Source organism: Pipistrellus hanaki, assembly GCF_964339955.1.
Source record: "Pipistrellus hanaki genome assembly, chromosome: 1".
NCBI classification, from domain to species: Eukaryota; Metazoa; Chordata; class Mammalia; order Chiroptera; family Vespertilionidae; genus Pipistrellus; species Pipistrellus hanaki.
Genome location: NC_140503.1, coordinates 208878571 through 208903014, shown reverse-complemented (window position 1 = coordinate 208903014; position 24444 = coordinate 208878571). Strand labels below are relative to the sequence as shown.

Genomic DNA, 24444 nt, shown 5'->3' with positions numbered 1-24444 from the left:
GAAGTGTCCTTCTGTTCATAAGGGAGATGGGTCTGAGCCTTTTCTGGTAGGGCTGTTGGGTTTGGGGTCAGGGTAACGGGGCCTTACAGAATGAGCTGAGAGTTACCTCTTCCTCTTCTATGTTCCAGAGGAGTTCGGGTGCAACTGGCAGAATTTTGGCTAAAATTTTCCAGTTCTGCCACCTGGACCTAATTTTCTTTGTGGGCAGGTTTTCACCTAGTAATTCAATTCCTCGGGCAGAGGCGAGGCTGTCGGATCCCTTTCTCCTCTCCAGTGAGCCTGGGTGGCCAAGGAATGTGCCGGAGACAGCCAGGTTATGGGACGCGCTGGCCGGAGGCTGCCCACCCGCCTCCTCCTCTCCTCTCCGTCTGTGGGATCCGCCGCAGTGACGCCTCCGCCCGTCACGATATTGGTCTATCGGCAGGCTCTGTGTGACAGGTCGCTCACCAACAGGAAACCCTCCCATCAGACGTGCCGAGCCAGCAGGCACCCTGTCCTCCTTCTCGTCCCCTCCGCCGGGGCCTGCGGAGCCACGTGGGACAGGGGACGGCTGCAAACCGCAGGAAACAGAACCAGGAGGCCGGGCAGACCCCGGCCACACTCTCAGGTGGATGCCAGCAGTGGGCAGGCAGGAGGGTGAGGCGGTGGGGACCAGCCCCCCTTTCGGCTTCACCATCCTCAGCGCATGAGTCTGTCTTCAGTGTCACCTGTGGCTGCTGGAGCACCAGCAAGCCCAGCTGCCTCCCAGCCAGGAAGGGAGGAGCAGGGCCCACGGGGGTACCTGCCGTCTGTCCCCCTCACAGGAGCGCTCCTGAGTCCCACTCGGGTGTTTCCACGGCACTTACGGCCCGGCCTGCAGCGGCGGCCTCACCCGCTCTGTGTGCCTGGGGCTCCCGCCCTGCGGCCGGCCTGTCTCCTCCAGCAGGAGGGCGCCGGGCTCCGGGGATGCTCACGGGCGGAGAAACGGGGCCCCGAGGAAAGGGGTCCCCCAGGGTCGCTGCAGGGATGGTGACTCGGCTGGGTGACCTCACCAGCCACTGTCCTCTGGGGCGTCGCTGCACTGTCCACTGGCTCTCTGAGGACCTGGCTCTGAGGACAAGGTCCAGCCAGGTCACCGGGGCAGCCAGGCCTCACCCGCACCCACAGGTGGGCTGGCCCTGACACGGGGGGCCCAGCGCCGGCTCCTGTCTCTTCCCAGGCTCATCCCTCACACTGCCCCCCACCAGACTCCTGGGAGCACAGCACAGATGGAAAACGGGGTGTAGGGGCAAAAAGGGGGAGAACAGGCAGAGCCCACCCACACCCAGGGCAGCAGAAAGCACTGGAGCAGGGAGCAGCCGTCCCCTGCCCCGGCCCCCCAAGGACAGGTAGGCAGCCGAGGTCCCAGTAGCCCGGTCCAGGCCGTGGACCAGGCGGGTGTGAGCACGTGCGCCTGCACCCAGGGCTCCCCTGTGCCCTACGAGGGGAGGGCTCCCTCCTTTGCAGGCGGGAGCTCAGGTTAACTGGCCCGAGGGCACCCGCCGCCAGGAGCGGGTGGGGAGGGTCCCACGGAGCCCCGCTCCCCAGCCGTCCCAGGACCCCGGGCTGTCCGCTCCGCCAGCGGCCGCCGGGCGGAAGCGGGCTTGGCAAGGGCCGGGAGCGTTCTCAGCAGAGATTCCTGATCCAACTCGGTTCTTGGAAATCCCTCCCTGCTCAGCCAGGCAGAGCGGCGCAGGCACGCCCTGCCTCGCCGGCCAGAAGCCGTGCCTCGTGGAAGCTGGAGAGCCGCCTCCGCCGGGGCTGCTGCCGGCGTGGCCGGAGCGGGGTCAGCGCGGGGGCGGAGGCGGCCACGTCGTCGGAGGGGCGGCTCTGCAGGCGTGTGTGGGGCTCGCTGCCGAGGGAGCGGGGAGACTGCCCGTCCCTGTCCCGTCCCCGTCCCCGTCCCCGCCCCCGGGGCAGACACGCAGGGCCTCCCAGCAGCCCGGCCACCTCCCTGGCCCCTCCCCGCAAAGCCAGGAGGGGCTGAGTCTTCCTTGAGGTTCGGGACCCCCAAAGGCTGTCGACATCAGGGGCCTGGGACCCCCCGAAGTTGAGGGACCCTAGGACCTGCCCGTGTGCCCCCGAGGCCCAGCGCGGGCGGCTCCCACTCGCACAGAGGCCCCTAGCCCGGGCACCCCGCACTCCCCTCTAAGCGCCGGCTCTCCCCGCCCCCTCCTCCTGCCCCGGCGTGGGGGAGGGGCAGGGCCTCCGCCGGCCAGAGAGACATTAAAGGTGGACGTCTGGGCGCCCAGTTGCCCCGCGCCCCTGGGCAGTGCTCTTCGGCCCGCCTCCCCAGGGAGGGGCTGGCCACAGCCGTGCCCCCCTCGCTCAGCGTCAGGATCAGCCTGGGTGCGCGGCCTCCGGAGGACGCTGCGGCAGAGCAGGCTGCCATCACAGGTCACAGGAGGTGGCACTGGGCCCCGCCCAGGCCCGGCAGCCGCCAGCACGGGACGGCTCGTTGGGGGGGCGGAGATGGGAGATGGGCAGCGGAGGATGGTGCCGGTGCACAGGCGCCCTCACTCCCTCCCTCACTCCCACGTTCATTCTTTCACAGATTTCCCCGGCCGAGCGTGGGCCACGCCACCGGAGCCCAGGTCCGCGGTGACTGGAGGCCCGGTCTGGGGAAGCTGGGCTCCGTGTCCGGCTCAGGCCGTCAGTGACCTGCCCGGCTCAGAGCTCCGGCCTTTTCCTGGCTAATCCTCACCTGGGGCCAGTTCTTCCATTGCCTCGAGAGAGGGGAGGGTGAGAGAAACATCAGTGAGAGACATCAATGGGCTGTCTCCTGTTGGCACCCCAAACCAGGGCCGGGGGTTAACCTGCAACCTGGTGTGCGCCCTTGACCAGGAATCGACCTGCGACTCCGGGGGTAAGCGTGGCTGATGCTCTAACCACTGAACAGCCCGACCAGGGCTCCTCCTGTTCTCTCACTTCCTGGGTTGTCCTCCTGAGGGTGGTTGTGAGGGACTGACATCCCTGATTCTGTCCCCAGTTCACAGGGAACTTCACGGTTGGGCATGTGTCCTGGTGGGGAAATGGAGTCAGGTCACATCCTGGTTTCTTCTCACGGCTCTGTGCCCCAGGGGCCAGGCGGGCAGGGGACCTGTGCTGAGGAGCTGGGCCGGCGGCTGGCGGGAGCTGCCTGCCACCTTGGCCCTAGCCGGTGGGGTGCGTGTGCACCGGGCAGGGAGCGCCGCAGAGGGCGGGCTGCAGGGAGGGAGCGGGTGCCTGTGAGGTGGGAGCAGGGTGCCCATCACGGGACGTTCCCGTGTGCTGACCAGAGGCCCCCCCGCCCCGAGGCTCCAGTGTGGCTTGGCAGGGCGGCCGTGGTCACAGCCTCGGCCCTCGCTGTGCTGCCAACAGAGCCGCCTGGGGTGCCCAACGGCACAGGCTCGCTGCCAGGTGCCCCCCCCCCCTGCTCTTTCCTGGGGCGGGGCGGGCAGGACTGGGGAGACCCCGTGTAAGGGCGGTGTTAGGTGCACGCTCATTGCTTCTCTGCTGCTCAGGAGAGTTCTGATTACAAACCGATTTACCTGAGCGCCATTTCTGGTTTCCATGGAAACCTGCTGCCTCCCATCTGCTCAGGGGGCTGGCTGGACCCGTAGGTCCACTAGCAGCCGGGCCTTCGGCGCAGTGGGGGGTGCAGTGGGGGGTGCAATGCTGGGTTGGAGGGAAACGGGCCCTGAAGAGATGGTGGGCCGGGACTCAGAACTCCCCGTTCCCCCTACACAGGCCAGCAAGCCGAGGCAGGGGTGGGGTGGGGGAGGCCCCAGCCCCGGGTGACAGCAGTGCTGGGACCCGCTGGCAAATGGGACTGCGTTGTGGGCAGAGCCCGAGGCATGTCAGAGCCGCTGTCCACGCCACCGCAGCCCAGGGTCAGGGTCAGCGCACACACGGCCACGGCCACAGCCACGGCCTCCCTCCCTCCAGCCCACGGGCCTCTGGGCTGTGCCTGCACAGGTCATCGGGCGGGCGCTCGGGGCTGCTGGAGGCCTCACCTCTGTGGCCATTCACCCGGAGGGGGCCCCCCACCCCCCACCCCGCTGCTCTGGCTCCGCCCCGTCACCTGCAGCCAGGCAGCCCCAGCCCTGCTGATGTCCTCACCACCCAGAGCTGCCTCAGCCCCGCGCAGACTCAGCAGGTCCCTGAGCCAGAGCCTGGGGTTCGAGTCCATGCCCCAGCTTCCCGGGGGGCAGTGGGTGCAGGCATTTCTGGGGCTTCGGGCTCTGCCTCCTAAGGGACCCATCCCTGGGGGCGGTGTGGGGTGCAGGGGGTGAAGGAGCCTGTGGACATGGGCTCAGCCCTGGCCCTGGGCTGGCCTCCAGGCTGTGGGCGGAGTGGGCAGGGGCCTCACTCCAGGGGATAAACGTTCTGGATGCAAGTAACACAAGCCAACCAGCGTCAGCCAAGAAGGGAAGGGGCCCCCACAAAGAGCCATCCGAGCCCATGGGGGCGGGGGAACTCAGGAGGCAGCCGGGCCGGCCCCCTGGCGCCTGCTCGCTGGCCGTGCTGCTGGGTGGCCACCCCGTGACCGTCCTCAGAGCAGACCTGTCAGAGCCAGCCCGCGGGGAGCTGGCCTGGCCCGGGTCCCGCTCCCTGCAGAGCGGCCAGCCCGCTGTGGGGGGCGAGGGGCAGGGGCGGCCGGCACTGGGCCCAGCAGGCGGTGCGGGAAAGCAGCTCCCCAGGCAGGAGGGAGGGGACGGGGGAGGGGGCCGGAAGTGGGTGTGGTCACAGGCTGAGTCCTGCTAGCCCCAGGCTGACCCGGGGTCAGCAGCCCCTCTGCCCAGCCTGAGGCCCAGGCTCCGCTGGCCAGCTCCCCGGCCCACCCCAGCGGCAGCCAGGCCCCGGAGCCCGCTGCCCGGCCCACCAGTGTTTTCCTCTGGAGCAAAGGGAGCCGAGCCAGTTTATTCCTGCCAAGAACAGCGCCCAGGGCTCCAACCGGCCGACCTGCAGGGCCCAGCAGGAAGTGCAGCCCGCTGGGCCCCTGCCCTGGGCAGAGCGCCCCGGGCGGGGAGGGACCCAGGACCAGGGGTGAAGTCAGGTTAAGCCGCGCTGCAGGCTGAGTGGAGCCGTGCCCTGGCTGAACGCTGGCTCAGCACGGGCCTGGTCCCCTCAGGGGGCGGGGCAGGCGTGGACTCTGCTCTGTGTGTCAGTAGCATGGAGGCTCGAGACCTGAGGATCCGGTCAGTGTCTCCTCCTGGGGTGTCTGGACTTAGGAGCCCCGGGTCCACTCACTCCCAGCCCTTCCTGCGGCCTGGTCCCCAGTGTCCTGGAGCTGTGACCCCCCACCCTCTCCCCGGGCCCCGTCTCCCAGGCCTGCATCGCCCCACACTGCGTGGGGTCCAGCTCCGGTGCTGCCCTTCACTGTGTGGCCTCGGGAGTGCCTCACCCTGTGTGTCATTCCTCAGGAGCGCGCGGAAGGGAGTGGGCAGAGGCCACTCAGCCCAGCACTGAGGGCAGGTGAGTTTCCTGCTCCCCTCCGCTGACTCCACCGAGACCTCGGCTGCCCACTACCCACGGGCACTCCAGGGCCAGAGCCTTGGGTCTCCCCCCCTGTCTCACAGGCCAGGAGCAGAGCGGGAAGCAGGAGGGAGTTTTCCGGAGGGGAAGTGGCCTAGGCCAGTGGTGGGGAGACTCATTAGTCAGCAGAGCCAAACACCAACAGGACAACAGCTGAAATGTCTTTGGAGAGCCGCGTTTTTTAAACTTCTTCCGACGCCACTTCTTCAAAGTAGACTCGTCCAGGCCGTGGTATTTTGTGGAAGAGCCACACTCCAGGGGCCAAAGAGCCGCATGTGGCTCTCGAGCCGGTTTGTCGGCCAAGGGGGTTGGAAAAGGCTGGGAGATGCAGCCCTTTCTCCAGCTCAGCCTCCACCCCCCAGCCTGCTGGCCCTGCCTCAGTGGCGGTGACGGGCAGGTCGTGGGTGGGCCTGCAATTCTGAATTCCTAAGGCACTGCCAGAGGAGCGGATACCCCGAGCGGCAATGACCTGGAGCCTCTGTCCGACGTGTCAGCCCAGGGGGGAGAGCCTTTCTTGGATATTTTATCATTTGTGACCACACAAAGTAAAATAAAAATTAGCCTGCTCTGTGTGGTCAGCATTTGGTTAACTCACCCAATGCCTCGGCAGGGCTGGACCCTGGTGCTGGCACGGGCCACAGGTGGCTGTTGGTGTTTAAACTAGTGAGAGGATCAGCCCTCAGTCCCCGGTGGCAGCAGCCACACTTCCCGCGCCAGAGCCAGCAGCCAGCACACGGACCTGCCAGGAGCGGCCGCAGCCAAGCCAAGGGTGTGCGCATGCAGGCCTCGTGCCCTCCCCCCCCCCCTCCGGGATCCTCCCTCGCTTTGGAACAGAGCCTGCAGCCACAGGGAGAGTCTGGAATTCAAGTGCTGCCACGTTAGGGGCTGGGCAGCACCGGGGCTCCCCACGAAACCCCGGAAGCCCCTTAGAAGGGCCAGCCCAGGCTGCAGAGACGTGGACGAAGCATTGGAATCGGGCAGGACAGGAACAGACCTGCCAATCAATGCCTGCTGCCCGCCTCCGTCCAATCACAGCGGCTCACCGATAGGTAAATGAGCACTAAGGGAAACTCCGCTCCCTGCACAGGAAGAATCTAAACTCTGCCAGTCGCCCACAATCTCCAGCACACGTGACACTGGTACATACGAACAAGCTATAGTCACATGAACAAAGTGAGACGCACAGTCAAGAGACTGGGTGAGACGGGATGGCACGCCCTGGAGCCCTCCCATGGTCCCTCTCCGGCCCCAATCATGCATCAGGGGGTCCCTCAGCCTGGCCTGCGCCCTCTCGCAATCGGGGAACCTCTCAGGGGATGTATGAGAGCCAGTTTGGGCCCGATCCCTGCAGGCCAGGCCTAGGGACCCCACCATGCACCGGGCCTCCAGTGTACATATAACTGGGAGCAGAGAGAATGGAGCAGGAAAAACATTTATGGACTATTGGCTGATTTTTCCAAATTGGATCAAAAAACAGTAACCCAGGGACTTATAAGGTTTAGCAAAGCCCAAGCAAGTTAACAAAAAACACAGCTTATGCCCTTACACAAAACTGTTGAATACTAGCCCTAGCCGGTGTGGCTCAGTGGATAGAGTGCCAGTCTGCAGACTGAAGGGTCCCAGGTTCGATTCTGGTCAGGGGCACATACTTGGGATTGTGGGCTTGATCCCCAGTGCGAGGTTGTTGATTGGTGATTCTCATTGATGTTTCTCTCTTCTCTGAAATGAATAAGAACATATTACAAAAATAAATTATTTTTTAAGAACAGAAAAACTGAATATTAAAGGTGGAAAAAGGTTTAAAATCAGCCAGAGAAGAGCACGCAATGCAGACAGGGGGCAATAGGAACAATCAGGATGACTTATCAGGAGCCACGGAGGCTCCAGGCCCCCTGGGGAGAGCAGTTGCTTAGAGCAGTGTTTCCCGAAGTGTGGTACGTGTACCCCCAGGGGTACGGGAAGTTTGGTGGGGATGTGCACTGCACCGTGCTTAGCTGCGCCTAATTCTACGTTCTCATGAGTACGAGGGGTACTCGGCATTACGAAAATTATAGAAGGGGCACACATATGTCAGAAGTTTGGGAAACACTGCCTTAGAGCATAATCCGGATACACCGAGGTCGAGGGCTGGGTCTCCGGTCGGGAACATGGAAGAAGCATCCCCTTGGGAGTGGAACACCGTTACCAGTGTGTCTCTCTCAAGTTAAGAAAAAGGAGAAACGGCAGCGGCCGGAAGACACCGGAATGGCGACCCGAGCCAGAAGATAAACGGTGCTGGGCTGTCCCCTCCCACCCTGCGGGGGTGCACAGGCCCCTCCACAGGAGCCGCGGGCAGGGCCACACCTGGCCGAGCTCACCCACGTATGGGGGCTGCGAGGCAGCGGGCAGCGGGACACTGGCTGGCCGTGACCTTTGAGCGAGGCGGGGTGCTGGGGCCTCTTGGGTAGGGATGGGGTGGTTTATCTGTTACTCAGAACGTGCTGAGAGTGCCCGCACTACGTGCCACAGAAAAACCACGGACCACGACAGTGTGTGTGTAAACTGCACAAATAATTTAATGGGAACGTATCCGCACTTGGTGAGACACCGCGGGGTGGGCAGGAGAGGGAGGCGCTCTGGCCGCTGGTCCCCATGGGTCTCTGGGGCAGCGGGCACTTCCGGTGACCCTGCCTCCACACATGGGCACCCAGGGCGGGCGCTGCCCGAAGAGCCGGCTCAAGCACTTCCTCCGTCTCCTGACACCCCCCCACCCCTTCCCCGATGCCGAGACCCAGCCTGTCAGCTCCCTCGTTTAACGCGAGCCCTACTTGGGTGGCCGTGGGGCTCGGCGCCTTCGGCTTCTCCAGCTTCCGTCCCTGGAGTGTGATGCCCCTGGAGCACTGATGGCAGGCGGAAGGCAAGTGGCTTGAGCACTGCCAGCCCTGGAACCGCAGGGCTGAGGAGCGGGCAGGGCCCCGGGCTCACAGAGGCCGCTTCCTCCCCTTGGAGGCGGGGGGCGGCCGCAGCTCCGCAGGCCCGTGGGCAAAGGGGCAGCCGTCCGCGGGCAGGGCGCAGCCGTCCGGGTGGTGCGAGAAGAACCAGCAGAGGCGGGTTTTGAATGCCGTGGAGAGCAGCCGGCGCTTGGCTTCCGGTTGCTTCTCCTCCTGCAGCTTCTCTTCCCTCCAGTCTCGAAAGCGCACCCGCCCGTTCAGAACTGCAGCTCGGACAGAGAGACACAGCAGTGACTAAGCCCATGTGCCGACCCCCCAGCTCCGCGCTCCCAGCACGGCGTCCTGTGTGCCGACATGCACCGGCCACGGGGGCTCTGAGGAGCGGGCACCGCCGCCACGCCTGCCACAGCCTCCGTGGCACAGTCCTGGCACCGCCTGCACCGCACACGTGATGGGAGACACGGCTCAGCAGCCCGCAGGCTCAGGCATAGCTCTCGCATGACGCACGCTGCCTGCTCCCACCCCACTCGCCGCCTCCTCAGCAGCGCTTCCAAAAATAAAGCTCCCCTGCGTACACCACAGAGGACAGCAGACCCATGCGCGCTCTAATGGAAAAAAGATGTTCCCGAAACCAAGCAAAGAACGTGTGGGGCACGGAAGGCTGCAGCGGCCTCCGAGCTGAGCTGCGAAGGCAGAGCGAGCCCAGGCGCCGACGGTCAGCTCAGGGCCTCCTCTGGCTCCGCCCAGCCCGAGGGCAGCATGCACCCAGGGAGACCGGGACCTCAGCCCAGCACGTGCACCCGCTGGGCCAACTCCAGCCCGGCCTCCCTCACTCCGGAAGGCCCCTCCTTCCCAGATCCTGACCCAGCGCCTGTCCTGCTGTGGCCCTGCCCGAGGTGGGAGCCTCCTCCGCCAGGGCCTGGGACAGGACAGAGGCCATCGCCCTGGTCTGCAGCCTCCAGCACAGCACACAAGGGACAGCCCTGCCCCGAGATGGCACCTCCTGGGCCAGACCTCCTCCTGCGGCACCACAGCCTGGGCCCCCGCGGCCGCCCTGCAGGGAGCTCATGGCCTCGCTGGGGTGGGGTGGGGTGGGGTGTGACGTGTGCAGGAGGAAGTGACAGGAGCACCTGGGGCCCCGGCCCGGAGGCAGGACCGGGATGGGGAGGTGGGGTGGAGGGGGGCAGGCGGCGTGGGGAGGTGACAGCCACAGCCACAGCCACGCGGGAGGAGCGGCGGGGGCGGTGCTCACCTGCGAACACCTGGTGGCTGTTGCGCAGCAGTGTCTGCAGGCCGCCGCACTCCCGCTTCAGCCTCCGCAGCGTCTCCCTGTCCAGCTCGCCCGCCACCTCCGCCAGGGAGAGGCTCGCTGTCCAGAAGGAAAGGGCCGTCACACCTGGCCGTGGGCACAGACCAGCCTCCCGCGAACCCAAATGCAGACGTTCAGATTAACGCGCTGTCCTCTACAGCCCCGAACCAGTGGCAGGGCCGCCCCGCGCTGCCCGAGGCGGCTCTCCGCCAGGCCCACCCAGTGCTGCCCGCAGCCCTGCCCTGCAGCCGAGCCCAGGAGCCGAGCTCCCGCAGGTCAGGGGCTGCGACGACCGCACCTGCAAATCCCCCTCACCTGCTCCGCCTGCCTGGAGAACGCGGGACGCTAGGGGGAGTGGGACGCTGGCCCAGAGCGCCCCACCTCCCGGCTCCGCCCAGGAGCTCCGCCCCACGAGCTCCCCGCACTGACCCTCACGCAGCTCAGCCTGGCCATGCCGCTCCCGGCTGCCGCCCTAGCCCCTTCCCCCGGTCCTGCCGCAGCTCCCACACCGCTCAGCCAGCTGCCCAGGTAGGTCCTTGAGTCCCGCAGCACAGGCAAGAGGGGCCAGGCCTGGGGCGGCGCTGGGAGGCTGAGATCACGCCTCCCCCTCACGGGAACATGCTCCCGGCCGACAGGAGCTGAAGCCTCCGACAGCCCTGGAGCACGTGCCCGGCTCCTAGACATCTCCAGAGTGTGTGTGTGTGGGGGGGGGCTGAGGAATGATAATAGAGCCCCCTCCACCGGGGCCTGGGAAAGGCCCGTCCTGCTCACTAGGAGGCACCCCAGGCTCCCGAAGGACCCCCCCACCAGGGAAGTGCCATCCTGGGAAGGAAAGTCAACCTCCCGCCTTCAGATGCACTGGGCTCTGGGCCCATCCAGCGTGCCTTCCTCTGCCCTGGCTGTATCCCTCAGGGGGATACACCTAGGAGGTGGGGTGTCACCCTGAGCTGCTGCAGCCACAGCGCCACCTGGGCCAGCCGCCCCGGATGCCAGGAGGGCGGTGACTCCTGGGAGGGGACATGCTGGACGGGGCGCTGTGTCACAGGACGAGACGGGAGGGGTGAAATGACGGGACACGCACTGCGACCACCTCATGGCCGAGGAAGAGCAGGAGGTTGAAGGGCCCACGATCCCTCCGCCCGGGCCTGTCCCGCCTGCGGGGCCAGCAGGGGGGCTGTCCTGACAGGCTCAGGGGGAGAGGGGTCCTCGATTTCCTCTGGCTGGTGACAGCTCCACAGCGCCCCCTGGTGGCGGGCCGAGAAGCCTGCCAGGCAGAGGAGCAGCAGGGAAACCTTCCCAGCAGCCAGGGCCCTGGGACCCCAGGAACAACTGTAGGAAGACAACTGGGGCTCACACTTGGGCCCCTACCCCCTCGGATGCCACTGGTTGGAGGGGGCACCCTCCTACGAGAACAGTCAGGCACACGCCCTCCCTCCTCACGCCTGCCTTGTCTGGGGCCTTCAGAGAATTACACCCACCATACCGGGTCAGAGCCCGCCCCGCCGGCACCCAGTCAGCCGTGTTCTGCTGGGACAGGCCTGCAGACGGAGTGTCCCGACTGACCTGCCCGCCCCGCCGCCCGCCAGCGGGACCTCAGGAAACCGGGCCTGAGCGTGCAGCCGCCTGCCTGCATCACCGTCTCTCACACACTAACCGACCAGCGCACCGGCCATGCACAGGGTGCAGGCACTACCGGGCCACCGCGGTTACCTCCTGGGTTCCAGGTCCGCGTGCTCCCGCTGGGAGGACTTCCGCTGGGAGGACTCCCGGGGCTTAACGGCGCTCCGCCCAACAGCAGGCTGGCCACCTGCAGAACCACCTGGTCCACGAACTCCCTCGGGAGGGTGGTGCAGTTCCTCACGCGCTCAGCTCTGTCTCGGGGGTGAAAGCCGGGCAGCCAGCGCCCCTCAGCCCCAGGCTCCAGGGCTCTGGGACCATTGGGGGGGTCCCCGGGGAGGCCATCGGGGGGACCGTCAGGGAGGCCTCGGTGACAGCAGTGCACGCTGCCAGTCTCAGCCCCGGGCGGGGCGGGGGTGAGGGTGGGGGTGGGCCCCGGGGCACGGCGGCTGCTGATGTACTGGGCCCTCCGCTGGTCGGCGAGGGCTTCTGCGGCGGGCGGGTAGGTCCTGGATCTCCCCAGGAGGCACACCTGCGCGAGCGAGAAGGGGAGTCACCCTCCGCCCTCGGATCCTGCGCGGAGCGGAGCGGAGCGGAGCACAGCACAGCCCCCCCTCCTCATGGGAGAGCAAGCGTCCTTCACGCTCCAGTGGGTCCAGTGACCAGACCGTGAGCAGCAGCGGAAGCCCAGGACACGCACGCTCAGGGCTGCACTGGACAGACAGACTGTGTACTGACAGCCGCGTCACTGCGCCCACATCAGCCCCCCTGCCCCGTGCCTGAGGCCACCCTAAGAGCTTCCGGGGAGCGACAGGAGGAGCTGTCTCTCTATCGGTCTCACCAGAACAAGGGAAGGCGTGGTGCCCGCTGAGCTTGGTCCGGTGCGGATGTCCACCTGGCCTCCCTTCCTCTCTCCCTCCCTCCACACCTGCCCAAGGCCCCCTGCCTGAGCCCTGGCGCCAGGCCATCCAGGGCGCCGCCCAGCACAGCGTCCGAGCTTCCTCTGTGGGCACCGACTACAAAGCCAGGCGACAGGAGAGGCCAGAGAGCGGGTGTGGTCGGCCCCTCCGGGGCCAGCTCCGCCTCCTGCAGCGTGTGACCGGGCAGAACTCCCTGTGGGGAACGGGGCCTGGTGCAGGATCAGCCCGCGCTGTGCGTATCCACTCCCGCCTCTGACCCCAAACCACCGTCACAGGAACCAAGGCTCGGAGATTAGGGAAGAGGGGCTAGTCTGAGGCACCTACAGTAAGTGCAGGGGAGCAGCTAATAAAAAATCAAACTGTGGCCGAGACCAGTTTGGCTCAATGGATAGAGCGTCGGCTTGGGGACTGAAGGATCCCGGGTTCGATTCCGGTCAAGGGCATGTACCTTGGTTGCGGGCATATCCCCAGTAGGGGGTGTGCAAGAGGCAGCTGATCGATGACTCTCTCTCATCGATGTTTCTAACTCTCTAGCTCTCTCCCTTCTTCTCTGTACAAAATCAATAAAAATATATTTAAAAAAAAAAAAATCAAACTGTGGCACCCCCGTGCCCACCCACACCTGTTTCCAGCACCTCTAACCTCAGGAGACACTGACCTGCCCAACGAGAGGGCAAGTGAGAGAAGGACGAGCCCTACGGAAGCCCAGGGTGCCTGAGCAGTGAGCACCGGAGCCCGGGCCTCCCACCGCCCGGGGACACCGCCTCGGAGACCAGGCCCTGAGCGCCTGGCAGACACAGGAGGGCGCCGACCACTCCACTGTGGGTGAATCTGAAGTGGAGGCTTTGGCTGAGAAAACCTCGCACAGCTCTGAGCTGCCACGACAGCCTTCAACTTCAGCCACGTGCTCGTGAACCCAGGACATGGAATGAGCGTGCTGAGCCTCAGACAACACTGCCCAGGCCAGAGGTCTCCGCGCAGGCCCAGCAGACTCCTGCCTGGGGCCCTCGGGAGCCGAGAGACGTGCCAGGTCCCCCGGGGAGGGAGTGTGGGAGAAACACCGAGCACAACCGTGTGCGCGACCGGCCCAGGCACCTCCAGGACACCCTCTTCCCAGCACCATGGCCCCGTGGCCCGGCCCTGCCTCAGCCCTCCCCCCTCGGCGCCCCCCGCCCAGGCGCCTTCAGGAACACCCTCCTCCCAGCACCATGGCCCTGTGGCCCGGCCTGGCCTCAGCCCTCCCTCGGCGCCACCCGCCCGGCGCCCAGGCTGCACGCACGCGCTTGGTGGAAGGGATCCGCAGGCAGTCCTCCTCCACGTGGAACCCGCAGGCCGAGCCCACCTCCCGGACGAAGTCCAGGTACTCGCGGTACTGCGTCTTCCCGCTCTGCCGCCGCCGGTACCTTCCGGCGAAGTCGAAGAAGCAGCAGGGGAGCACGAAGAAGCGGCAGCGGTAGGAGGACCTGCAAACACAGGCAGACACGGGTCCTGGCAGGCTCGTCAGGAACCCAGACCACCGCCACGGGCCCTCCCCACAGAAACCACCGCCACGGGGCCCTCCCCACAGGAGCCCCCACTGAGCCACGGGGCCCTCCCCACAGGAGCCCCCACTGAGCCACGGGCCTTCCCCACAGAAACCACCGCCACGGGCCTTCCCCACAGGAGCCCCCACTGAGCCACGGGCCTTCCCCACAGGAGCCCCCACTGAGCCACGGGGGCCTTCCCCACAGAAACCACCGCCCCTCCCCACAGAGGGGGCGCCCCGGCTGAGCCCGTGGCCCTTCCCCACAGAAACCACCGCCACGGGGCCCCTCCCCACAGAGGCTCCGGCTGAGCCCGTGGCCCTTACCCACAGAAATTACCACCACGGGCCTTCCCCACAGGAGCCCCCACTGAGCCCGTGGCCTGTCCCCACAGAGGGGGTGCCCTGGCTGAGCCCGTGGCCCTTCCCCACAGGAGCCCCCACTGAGCCCGTGGCCCTTCCCCACAGGAGCCCCCACTGAGCCCGTGGCCCTTCCCCACAGAAGCCCCAGCTGAGCCATGGGCCCTTCCCCACAGAGGCCCCGGCTGAGCCACGGGGCCCCTCCCCACAGAGGCCCCAGCTGAGCCATGGGGCCCCTCCCCCCCGAGGCCCCGGCTGAGCCTGTGGCCCTTCCTCACAGAGGCCCCGGCTGAGCCCGTGGCCCTTCCTCACAGAGGCCCCGGCTGAGCCCGTGGCCCTTCCTCACAGAGGCCCCGGCTGAGCCACGGGGCCCCTCCCCCCCGAGGCCCCGGCTGAGCCCGTGGCCCTTCCCCACAGAAACCACCGCTGAGCCCGTGGCCCCTCCCCACAGAAGCCTCCGCTGAGCCATGTGGCAGCCGTGGATCAGAAGGCAGACGTCTGCTGCCAGTGCGCTTTGTTTTACACGGAAAGTGAAGCACAGCCCTCCCCCGTGTGATTCTGGAAACGGCGCAGCCCCGCGGACCTCCCGGTGCGGTGCTCGGCTACCTGGAGTCAGAACTCGGTAAGAGAATGCCCCACGCAGCGGTCGGCAAACCAAGGCTCGAGCTGCATGTGGCTCGAGAACCAGTTTGCCGACCGCTGTCCTAGGAGACACGAGCGGACTCCCACAGAGATTCCCCCTCCAGCTGCTCTGCCCGCCCCCCACCGAGTGCAGGGCTCCGGGGTCTCAGGCAGCGGGGATGGGAGGCAGGCACAGTGCGGGCAAGACTGGCTCTGTGCCCGCGGCTCCGAGAGCTGGCACGGTTCACTAGCCGCCGGGGTAAGTCTCTCAGGGCGGCAGGAACTGGCACCGAAGGTCTCCCCTGACAGAGGCGAATGCCATCTGAGGCCCGGGACGCTGCCGGAGAGATAGAAGTGACAGGCTTTCCTTGAAGATAAACCCTCCTCTGATAAAAACAAAGCAAAAAGCAAAAAATCTTCAAAAAAGCGACGCCTCTTCCACCACTGGCTGTGTAGGCCGTTACCACAGAAAAATGTTCTGGTCGTCCCCGTCCAACAGGAAGAGCAGAGCCACGGGTGTGACGGGTTCTCTCTGGCGCCATGCTGTAAGCAGTAAGCTGGACGGAACTCCAACCTTGACCCAATATTCTCTGTATCTCACGTCAACAAGCGGAACCAGCACCTTGAGGCTCCAGCGCCTGTGCACTGGCGGCTGCTGCGCAGCCAGACGCTGCCCACTGCATCCCCCCCTCACCTGGCTGCGATGACGGGGACCCACGGGGTCAGCTCATCCGAGTGGTTCCCGATCAGCCAATCGGCGTCAGGGAAGAGAGTCTCGTCGCTCGGGGTGATGGCAGCTTCCTGAAAGGAAGACCGGAGCCAGATGGCAGGTCAGGGAACGCCGAGCCGAGGCAGGGGCGGCGGCCCCGCAGAGGCACCGCCTTGCCTGCCCCGTCCTGCCTGGCAGGGCTCAGCGCTCTGAGCTCGGGGAGGGGAGACCAGGGCCGGAGTGAGACCTGCCCTGACCTGCTGCGGCCGGCCCGAGGGCACCGCTAGAGAAACCAACCTCCTCGGGCGAGCCTCCTGTAGTCATGGAAACTGTTGCCTCACAAGCATACCGGGCCCTGGGGGCCGCGTGAGCTGCGCACATGCCAATGCCCTGAGCCCGTGTAGGCCGGTACCTTCTGACCCCTGACGGGCACAATGCCCTCCTGGCTGCTGACGAGGCCGCTTTTACCGTCGGAGGGCTCTCAACACCAGCCTCTGTGCTCTACCACAGCCGCCTGCCCCTCTCCCCGGCAGGAGTCTGCCCCGGGCCTGCGGACACGGGAAGTGTGAACTCAGCCATGTCACTCGGCCCCCTTCAGACCCGAGTTAAAATGCTTTGTTATAAGAGGGACCACGCGCACAAACAACCCTGTACGTGAGCAGAGCATCAACACACAGCAGTGTCTGCACCGGCCTCAGCCTCTAAAAGAAAACGTGATGCCACCGTGTGCCGAGCCCGCACCGGAGTGTCCTGGCTCCCCACTGGCCCCGACTTCTGTAATAACTGAGCACGTTCTGAGCGGCGTGCCGCTGGGCAGCGTCACTGTTGTGCGACCACCCCCCGGAGTGCCGCTCAGCTGCGCGGGCACTGCCGCGGCCGCCCCCGCCCTGGGAGACGGTGCTCCCTGGGCACCAGCACGATGGCTCTTGGCGGAGGCGGAGTGACCCGAACTTCAGCCCACGGTCACGGCTGGACTGGCTACCAGGCGGCTGAGAGCAAACGCTGCCCTCTCAGCAGCACGTCTATGGCTCCACGGGGCCCGGCCCGGCCCTCGCCAGCTGCCCTCTGCTCCAGGCACTCCCAGCACCAGGAAGATGCGGCCCCCACGCAGGGACACAACTCCAGCTCCAGAGGCCAGCATCCTCTCCGGCTGCACGAGAGGCTTTGGAAAATCTAAACGTTCCCCTTTTCCCAAACTTCAGGTGAACGGGTGGGCGGCATCACTGGGCCACACACACACACACACACACACACACACACTCAGCACACCGCAGTGACGAGGGCGGCCACGGGGAGGCAGGGTACCTCTAAGCGAGTCTGCGGCCCATACACGTCCCAGATCTTCCTTCTTCGGACATCAACCCCCCTGCCTGGATGCTGAGGGTTTCAGAAAACCAAGGTTAAGTTCTGTCACCAAACCAGACTGGCCCGCAGCACGGCCGTCAGCAGCAAGCACAGGGACCTGCGCCGAACCTGGACGTGACAGCTGTTTCTCAGAATGTACAGACGCCCCTGCCAGGCACCGGCGGCCCTGCGCTCTGCTGGCAGCCACCGTGCGCTTCAGCAAGGGGACGGGGCGGGGCAGGGAGCAGCTCTGGGGTCTCACAAGGGGACAGGGGTGGAAGCAGCAGCTCTGGGGGTCTCACAAGGGGACGGACGGGGCAGGGAGCAGCTCTGGCTGGGAAGAAGGGGGGCACCTTGGCCGTCGGGTTCAGACCACAGGTGGCTCCTCGTCCAGCTCGCATCCCCCCACCCCTCGCCCCAAGCCCATCCTCCTGGTGGCTTGGCACTGGGCACACAGGACCACACTCTGGAACCACACCTGAGCCCTCAGAGGCACTGCATTTCACGCCCCGGCCCCCGTCCCCACCCACCACCTCCTGGTCACCAGCAGCACAGTCCCTCTCAGCAGCAGCTCGGGAGTGCAGTGACGGGCCCGTCCACGCCCCCGTGAGGGCAAACATGTCTGACCCGCAGGCAGAGGCTACGGCCGGGAGGAGGTCAGCCTGGGCTCACCGCGGGCTTCCAATCCCAGCTGTCCCTGCGAGTGAGGCCGAGCCCTCCGGCTGCGCCAGGGGACCAGGGGGCCGTCCTAGCGCACGGGACCCGCCGGGCAGGTGAGACGGTGGCGGGAGGGGGGCGGGTGCTGGGCCCGGTGCAGTGCCACTGCCTACGCCTCGCAGACCAGGCAGCAGCTGCCAGCGAGCCCCGCAGGTCACAGCACCAGTGACGGCTGTCCTGAGCTGGACGTCAGCTTCCTGAGGCGGAACCCCCGCCCGTTCCCCTCTGGGAGCTGGAAATGGCAGTTTCCCGAGGGAAGTACTGACACCACCGAGCAGTGGAAGCCTGACTGTCCTGGCCCGCACGCCCCCGAACACCTCCTCCAGCGACCCTGCCTTTCCCGGCACAGCCACCCGCTGGGCAAGGCGCTGTGGCCGCCAGCCCGCTCGCCTCAGGGGCACCAACAGAAAGCGCTCAGCGAGCCTGTGCCAGGCATGAGGACGCTCTGGGAAAGGTGCCGCCAGGCCCCGGGCCCGCCTTACCCCCGCCCCGCCCAGGATGTGGCCCAGGAGACCCTTACCCCCGCCCCGCCCAGGATGTGCACCAGGAGACCCTTACCCCCGCCCCGCCCAGGATGTGCACCAGGGGCTGCCTTACCCCCGCCTCGCTGAGTATGTGCACCAGGAGGCCGTTTCCGCAGCCCAGGTCCACGAAGGACTGCTTAGCTGTCACACCCTGTGCGGCTCGCTCTTCTTCCCACAGAACCTAATAGCAAAAACAGTGTGTGTGATTCACTCTAACCTGGAAAATCCAGACAACAGCCCCACGTGGGCCTAACTGGTGCTCAGAGGGGTGGGAGGCCTCTGAGGCCCTGGCACAGGTGGCAGGCCCAGGTGGGCAGGCCCAGGTGGGCAGGCGGGTGGGTGTGGGTGGTGCTGCATGCGGCAGGCTCCCTCCTGCCAGCAGTCACATTAAGGGGCCGTCCCAGGGCGGCAGCTGGAGAGCAGCCCCTTCCTTCGTTCTGTTCTCTCACATTTTGTGCACAATCATCACCAAACAAACCACGCTGTTTCTAAGGAGCCTAAAGATGCCAGTGGAGAGGAAAAGGAGATGCTGGTTTAACAGTCGTAGGTAAGAAATCAAGAGCGGCGAGGCAGGGCCGGACCATGCGGTGGGGAGCAGCCGGTAGGCACGCCCCACAGCCAGGCCCCGAGCCCCAGACGGCGCCCAGCGCTCCAGGCGCCACCAGCGCCCGTTACTGCGGAGTGCTACTCAGCTCCGGTCCTAGGCAGGCTGCCAGCACCCGCGGCCCTCGGGCAAGATGAAGTCAACATTCGTGTGCACCCAGCCTTGCCGAGGCGAGCCCCCTAAGGGAGGTCGGCAGCCCTGCCAGCGGCCCTCCCCAACGCCGTGTCCGCCCACCAGTGCGTCCTTACCAGGAGGTAGGCAGCAATAGCCACGTCTTCATACACAAACTTCTCAGGATCCGTCACTTCAGGCCACACCTGAAAAACGTCCGAGGACAAGTGTCACTCTCCGCCTCCACATCTCACTGAGGACAGTGTAAGGCGGCAGGCACTCTGGGCTCAGGACACAGCAACGTCTAGAAAACACTGGTGCGAGGCCCTGGCGAGGAGACTGCCGGCGCCAAAACTGTGTCTGTGTGTAGAGCTGGCCCTTCGCCAGAGGATGAGCAGCAGGAAGCGAGGTGGGTGGGAGCAAGAGCCGGGCAGGCCCAGAGCTCGGTCTGCAGTGATGGCTGTCCCTCCCAGCTGTTCTGTCCCGCCCCCCTGTCTGTAAAGCAGGAATAACCCTCTAACCACCCCTCAGGATGACCCTGGGTGTGCAAGCATGGGGGGGGGGGGCGCCTCATCATTAACATGAACAATTGTGGGGGCGGCTACAGCATTTGCACAGGTTTAAGCCTCGGACTGATGAGCGGGCACAGTCCTCTCGTGGCCACGTGCAAGCCCCCGCCTGGAGGGCAGAGCCTCCCCGCACAATGACAGCCAACAGCTGTGGTTGTGAGCGTGAACCTGTGGTCACGTGGCCTCAGAGTCTGAGTGATAGAAGCTGCAAGGAAACAAAGCATGATCAGGTGCATGTAATTGAGTAGGATCAAACCCACAGGAACGTTGTAAGCATCTTGAGCAGCCCTGACTTTGCCTCCTGGCATCTGCTATAAAATAAAGGACCATAGTTCGTGGTCTGCTGTGCTGCGGGCTCCAATCGGGGAAGCAGCATCCCAACGAGTCCCAGCTTTCCTTCTCTTGTCTAAGCGGTTCTCGCCCCCTACTCAGTCCACCCTGGGCTGTGCTGGGGAGGCCCAAACAATGTGTGTAACGGCCCTAGCCAGGGTGGCTCAGTGTGGAGCATCAACCCATGCACTGAGAAGTCACTGGTTCGATTCCCAGTCAGAGCACCTGCCTATATTGCTGGCTCCATCCCCAGGAGGGGTGTGCAGAAGGCAGCCAACTGACGATTCTCTTTCATCATTATGTTTCTACCTCTCTCTCTCCCTCTCCCTTCCTCTGTCTCTGAAACAAAACAAAACAAACACAAAAACAATAACAATGCACAGCACAGGCATCTGGCAGAGATGAAAAGCCAATGGCTGATGGTCAGTGTCTGATTTCTGTCCCAATCAGAGTGGGCCAGACGGTCAGCACAAACCATCTGAAACTGGAAGAGCATGAAAGCCCCGGAAAGGTACCGACAGTTAACATGACCCCCCAGGACTCCGGGGCTGGGCTCCAGACCCCCACAGGTTTCAGCAGGGAGGGTGCTGCCCGCCCGGGGCTGAGGGCTCGTCACACAGCAACAGGTGACTGACACACAAGACACAGGGAAATGACAGATGGCAGCTACTTCGGGGAGGGAGGGAGGGAGGACGGCTAATGAGGCCGTACTTCAGCTCCAGTGACTACACCTGTGCTTGTCGGTGCCTGCTTTCTGCTTCTTAGCTAGAAAGTTAAGGCCATGTTACAAAAGTTATCTCCTTTCTGTAAGTACCTACTTTTGTACTTTAACTTTCACACATTTTCTTAAAATATCTAAGTTCAAACCAGAGAATTATGGTGACTTAGTAATTTAATGTCCAGTTATTTTAAATTAAGTATTTCCCGTTTGTTTTCTTGGGGTAAACTCAGTCATGTGCCAAAGAGCAAGTAAACACGTGCTTCCCACCACACAGCTGTGGGCTTTGAGCTCTGCAGCCCGAGCACGCCAGGCACAGCTGCGCGAGGTCAGGGCACCGAGTGCCTGCGCCTGGGGGACGGGAAGGCGCGGTTCCACGGGGGGGTGTGTGTGTGTGTCCACCCAGCATTACCTGCACCATGTGCTGGTACTTGTCTTTGAGCTCCTGGTAGGTGCGGCTGTACTTGAGGATGGGGAGGAGGGACAGGGTGCTTTTGAAGCCACTGCTCCCGCTCGCCACAGACCACCGGGCCAGCCTGGCCGGCAGCTCTTGCCCAAGCCAGGCGGGTTTGGGATAAACAATCCCATCCGATTGCCATCTTTCTGGACAGAAAATCAAAACAGATATGAACCTTAAAAATAAGAGAAACACGAATAAGCAGAGCTGGTTTCAGTCCTTTTTAAGTTACCTGTTTAACAAAGGGAGAGGAGGCAGCTAAATTACACACTATTTCACCCAAACACAAAACCACCGGGAACCCGCTACAGAATGTTCATCTGACAGAAAAACACGTGTAAGCAGCAAAGAGAGTTCCCCTTCTCGTGCTGTCATGCCCTGCCCGGCTCCTGGCACGGCATTAACCAGCTTACTAACTACCCGCTGTTTCTAAAGCCGCGTAGGCCTCGGCAAGGAATAAAAAACTGATACTCCCTCTCCATTACCAAGCTGTAAGAAATGAAATAACCAAGGGGTGAGTTTACTTGAATTCGTTGTAAAGCTAAGTGCTGCATGGGATGTAGGGACTCAAGATGCCCTCCCACCGGCCAGGACCACACCGGGCCAGGCCGCAGCCGGGACAGAAGCGTGGGACACGCCAGCAGAGGCCCCTTCGCACAGCCCTAACCCCGACAGACCTCAGCCGGCTCCTCCAGGCCGGCTCCGCTGCCGGAGACGGAGCAGCCAGGTACTCGGCTCTTACCAGTCGTCAGCGCTGTGGCTGAGCTGAATCTGATACACGTTGCTCATCTGAACCTTCCAGCTGCCCTGCTCATCTTCTTCCAGAGGCAGGAATGTTACAGCCCCACCGAGCACATCTGGGAAAGAAGCAGAGACCACGGCTGCTCAGCGCCCCATCAGAAGCTGCATTCCGACAGAATGAGCCAGGCGTTGGGCTCCCTGCCCTGCGGCCTGCTGCCCCGAGCCCACCCCGTCCTGCAGGAGCAGCCCTCACCCCCCCCCCCCCCAGGTCCACAGGGGCACCAGCTCCACGGCAATCAACGGTGGTGGTCCTTGGCACCCTTCACCACAGCAACCCCCATTTTGAGGTCCGATGGAGGAGGAAAACGTTCAGTGCACCACAGCCCAGGAGTGCTACAGCCCAGCTGTGAGGCAGCCTGTGTAGCCCGGTTCTGCTCAGGCAGGGGGACAAATCTTTCGTGGAAGGGGAAAGTGGCTTTCCGTACCCCAGGGGAGCTGGTTTATATAAACACAAGTTCCCGCCCCTGGTCCCTGATTGGTCTTTCCTCATGCAAATGAAGACTCCAAATCTCACAGTATGATTGGTCCAAAGGCACTGTCCTGATTGGTCAGAACACAGTCACTCCTATAAATGGCCGCCAGCTGTTTTTGTTGGTTTGTTTTTGTGTTTTAATTTGGGCTCCTGTAGCTACAAGGAGCCCTTCTTAGACGGTGTCTGCTTTCTCAGGGCCCTCTCCTCAGTGAGGCCAGCCTGAGGATGCAGAGGTGAGATGGAAAAGGTGATCAAACACAGCTGATAAAAGCGGGAAGACTCCTATCCTGGCGGGGCCAGCAGGGCTGCAGAGGGCCTCCTGGAGGAGGGTCACCTGGAAGTCTTAGGGGCGCAGAGGCACAGGATTGGGGTGGGGGAGGGAGGTAGACACCTACCAGCCACTCCGCATTGCTGCGTGCAGACAGAACCACCACCGCAGGTGTCCGCACCCTCATGCCCAGAACCTGTGGCCACACGGGTTACATGGCAAAGAAGAGCCTTGGCAGGTGTGGTTCAGGTTACAGACGCAGGAGAGGGAGATACAAGAGGCTCCATCTGGAGGCGGGAGCGGAGGGGTGCCAGAGACCCTGAGTGTGAGCGGCCCCCGAGACCGGTGTGCCGGAGCCAGCGGAGCTCTGCGCTCCTGCAGGAGCGGCCTTTCCCGCCGCTTTAGCTGCTCCTCCCCACCTGTGGGCCCACGTCCACTGCCTGGCCCCAGGCACCACAGTCAACACCCATCCTCTGTGCTAAGGACACGCGTTCCTATGCGCCCCTCAAACGGCAGTAACAAGCCTACAGCTTCCCTAGCACAGGGCGAGGTTCAGCCAGTGTTTGTCAACCTAAGGATTCTCCTCTTCACCCAGCTCAGCAGGGTGCTCAGAGCCCCATCTCCTTGGCCCCACGCTGGCCCCGAACATCTGAACAAACGCTAGCACGGCTCCCAACAGCTCGCGCTGCATCCCTAGGAGGACCCCAGGCCCCGTTACAGTGCCTGCCTGAGGAAACTCAGACCAACAAATCCACTCTTCCAGCCCACATGGAAGGGGCCGGCCTCCGGTGTGGGTGGGTGGGTGGGTGTGTGTGTACGTGCGCGGGCGGGGCTTTAGGAACCCAACTTCCACCTGCTCCAGGTAACAAACCCAGATGGGTTTCACATGGATCAACCCCGCCCCTCCTCTCCCTCAAACACGCCCAGGCACACATCCAAGAGTCGGAGCAATCCGGACTGTCTCCTGCTGTGAATGCATCCCCAATTAAAGTCTGTCCTGGCCACCTGAGCGTCGGCTGGTGTACCTGGACGCCTCCCGCCATCAGAAACACGCTTACCCTGCGCGACCATCTCCCTCCGCGGCGCAGCGCGCGGGCAGTGCCGGCTCCCCTTGGGGACGACGGTCCTGAGCACCACGTCGAGCTCGTGCGGAGCCTCTGCCCGCAGCCCTGCCCCTGGGCCTGTGAGGAAGGCCAGCATCTCCCGGTGGTCGCCGACGAGGCTCCGGGAGAAATCGTTCCAGAGAGCATCCAGGTCCGGGGCGGGGCCGTCGCCCTCCCCGGGCTGCCCGGGGGCCCCTGCGAGCAGAGGCGCTGCCGCGGCTGCTTCCCTCTCGGTCTCCGCTGCCTGGTGCCAGCCCCGGGACTCCTCGGAGCCTATGCCCGGCCTGGGGCTCGATCCGCCCTCGGGGGAACGCTGACCGGGTCCCGGTCCCTCCTCGGACCGGCATCCCGCCGCGGCCGACTCCTCCCGCCCGGGGTCAGCGCTGGGCCGGGGGCCGCGGGGCTCGGTCCCGGGCCGGGCCGCGCGCCGCCGGGCCTCCAGGCGGACGCCGCACAGCCGCTTGTTGGCCACCTGCGGCCGCTCCAGCCACACGGCCACCGCCGCCCAGAAGCCGCCCGGGAGCAGCGCGCCGGGGTCGCGCACCGCCGCCCGGCCCACCTCCGCCATGGTCAGCCTGCGCCCTGAGCCTGGCAGCGGCGCGCGGCGATGACGCAGGCGGCGCTGCGTGTGCGTGGTGACGTCACCGGGGCGTGGCACCGGGGCGCGTAGTGGGCGGGGCGAGGACAGAACCGCGCGCTCCAGGCTTTGATTCCCAGGCAGGAACCCCTGCGGGCTCCAACTTGGGCTTGACGCCGCGGGGTCCGCTCCGGGCGCTCTGGTCCTCGGAGAAGCGGGGTCGGAGCTGAGCTTGCAGCCTCCTGGAGGCGCTGCATTTAGGAAATCACAGGATCAGCCCCGCGTCCCGCAGCGGATTGACTCCGTGTGGATGAGAGGTCAAGGTC

The 24444-nt window shown here is 64.8% G+C and overlaps 1 protein-coding gene across 2 annotated transcripts; it reads right to left on the bottom strand.

Annotated features, from left to right (window-relative positions):
- Nucleotides 1-6951: 6951 nt before the first annotated feature.
- On the bottom strand, nucleotides 6952-24216 carry TRMT44 (tRNA methyltransferase 44 homolog). 2 transcript variants are annotated; one of them, XM_084906915.1, is made up of 11 exons: nucleotides 23497-24216; nucleotides 21640-21754; nucleotides 20853-21072; nucleotides 18961-19029; nucleotides 18182-18289; nucleotides 16829-16900; nucleotides 15509-15615; nucleotides 13591-13774; nucleotides 11485-11923; nucleotides 9718-9834; nucleotides 6952-7254 (listed from the first exon to the last, which is right to left on the bottom strand). In XM_084906915.1, exons 1-11 carry the CDS (start codon nucleotides 24107-24109, stop codon nucleotides 7118-7120), a joined length of 2181 nt encoding a protein of 726 aa, XP_084763041.1. In that variant the 5' UTR covers nucleotides 24110-24216; the 3' UTR covers nucleotides 6952-7117. The 2 variants fall into 2 exon arrangements, with proteins under 2 accessions (XP_084763041.1, XP_084763040.1); XM_084906914.1 differs by having other exon boundaries at nucleotides 6952-8728; nucleotides 23497-24168.
- Nucleotides 24217-24444: the final 228 nt, after the last annotated feature.

Coding starts and splice junctions, on each gene's coding strand:
- TRMT44 (XM_084906914.1), bottom strand. CDS start 24,109: ATGGCGGAGGTGGGCCGGGCGGCGGTGCGCGACCCCGGCGCGCTGCTC. Junction 21,755..23,496: donor GAGGGAGATGGTCGCGCAGG/GTAAGCGTGTTT, acceptor CTTCTTTCCCAG/ATGTGCTCGGTGGGGCTGTA. Junction 19,030..20,852: donor AGTACCAGCACATGGTGCAG/GTAATGCTGGGT, acceptor GACGTTTTTCAG/GTGTGGCCTGAAGTGACGGA.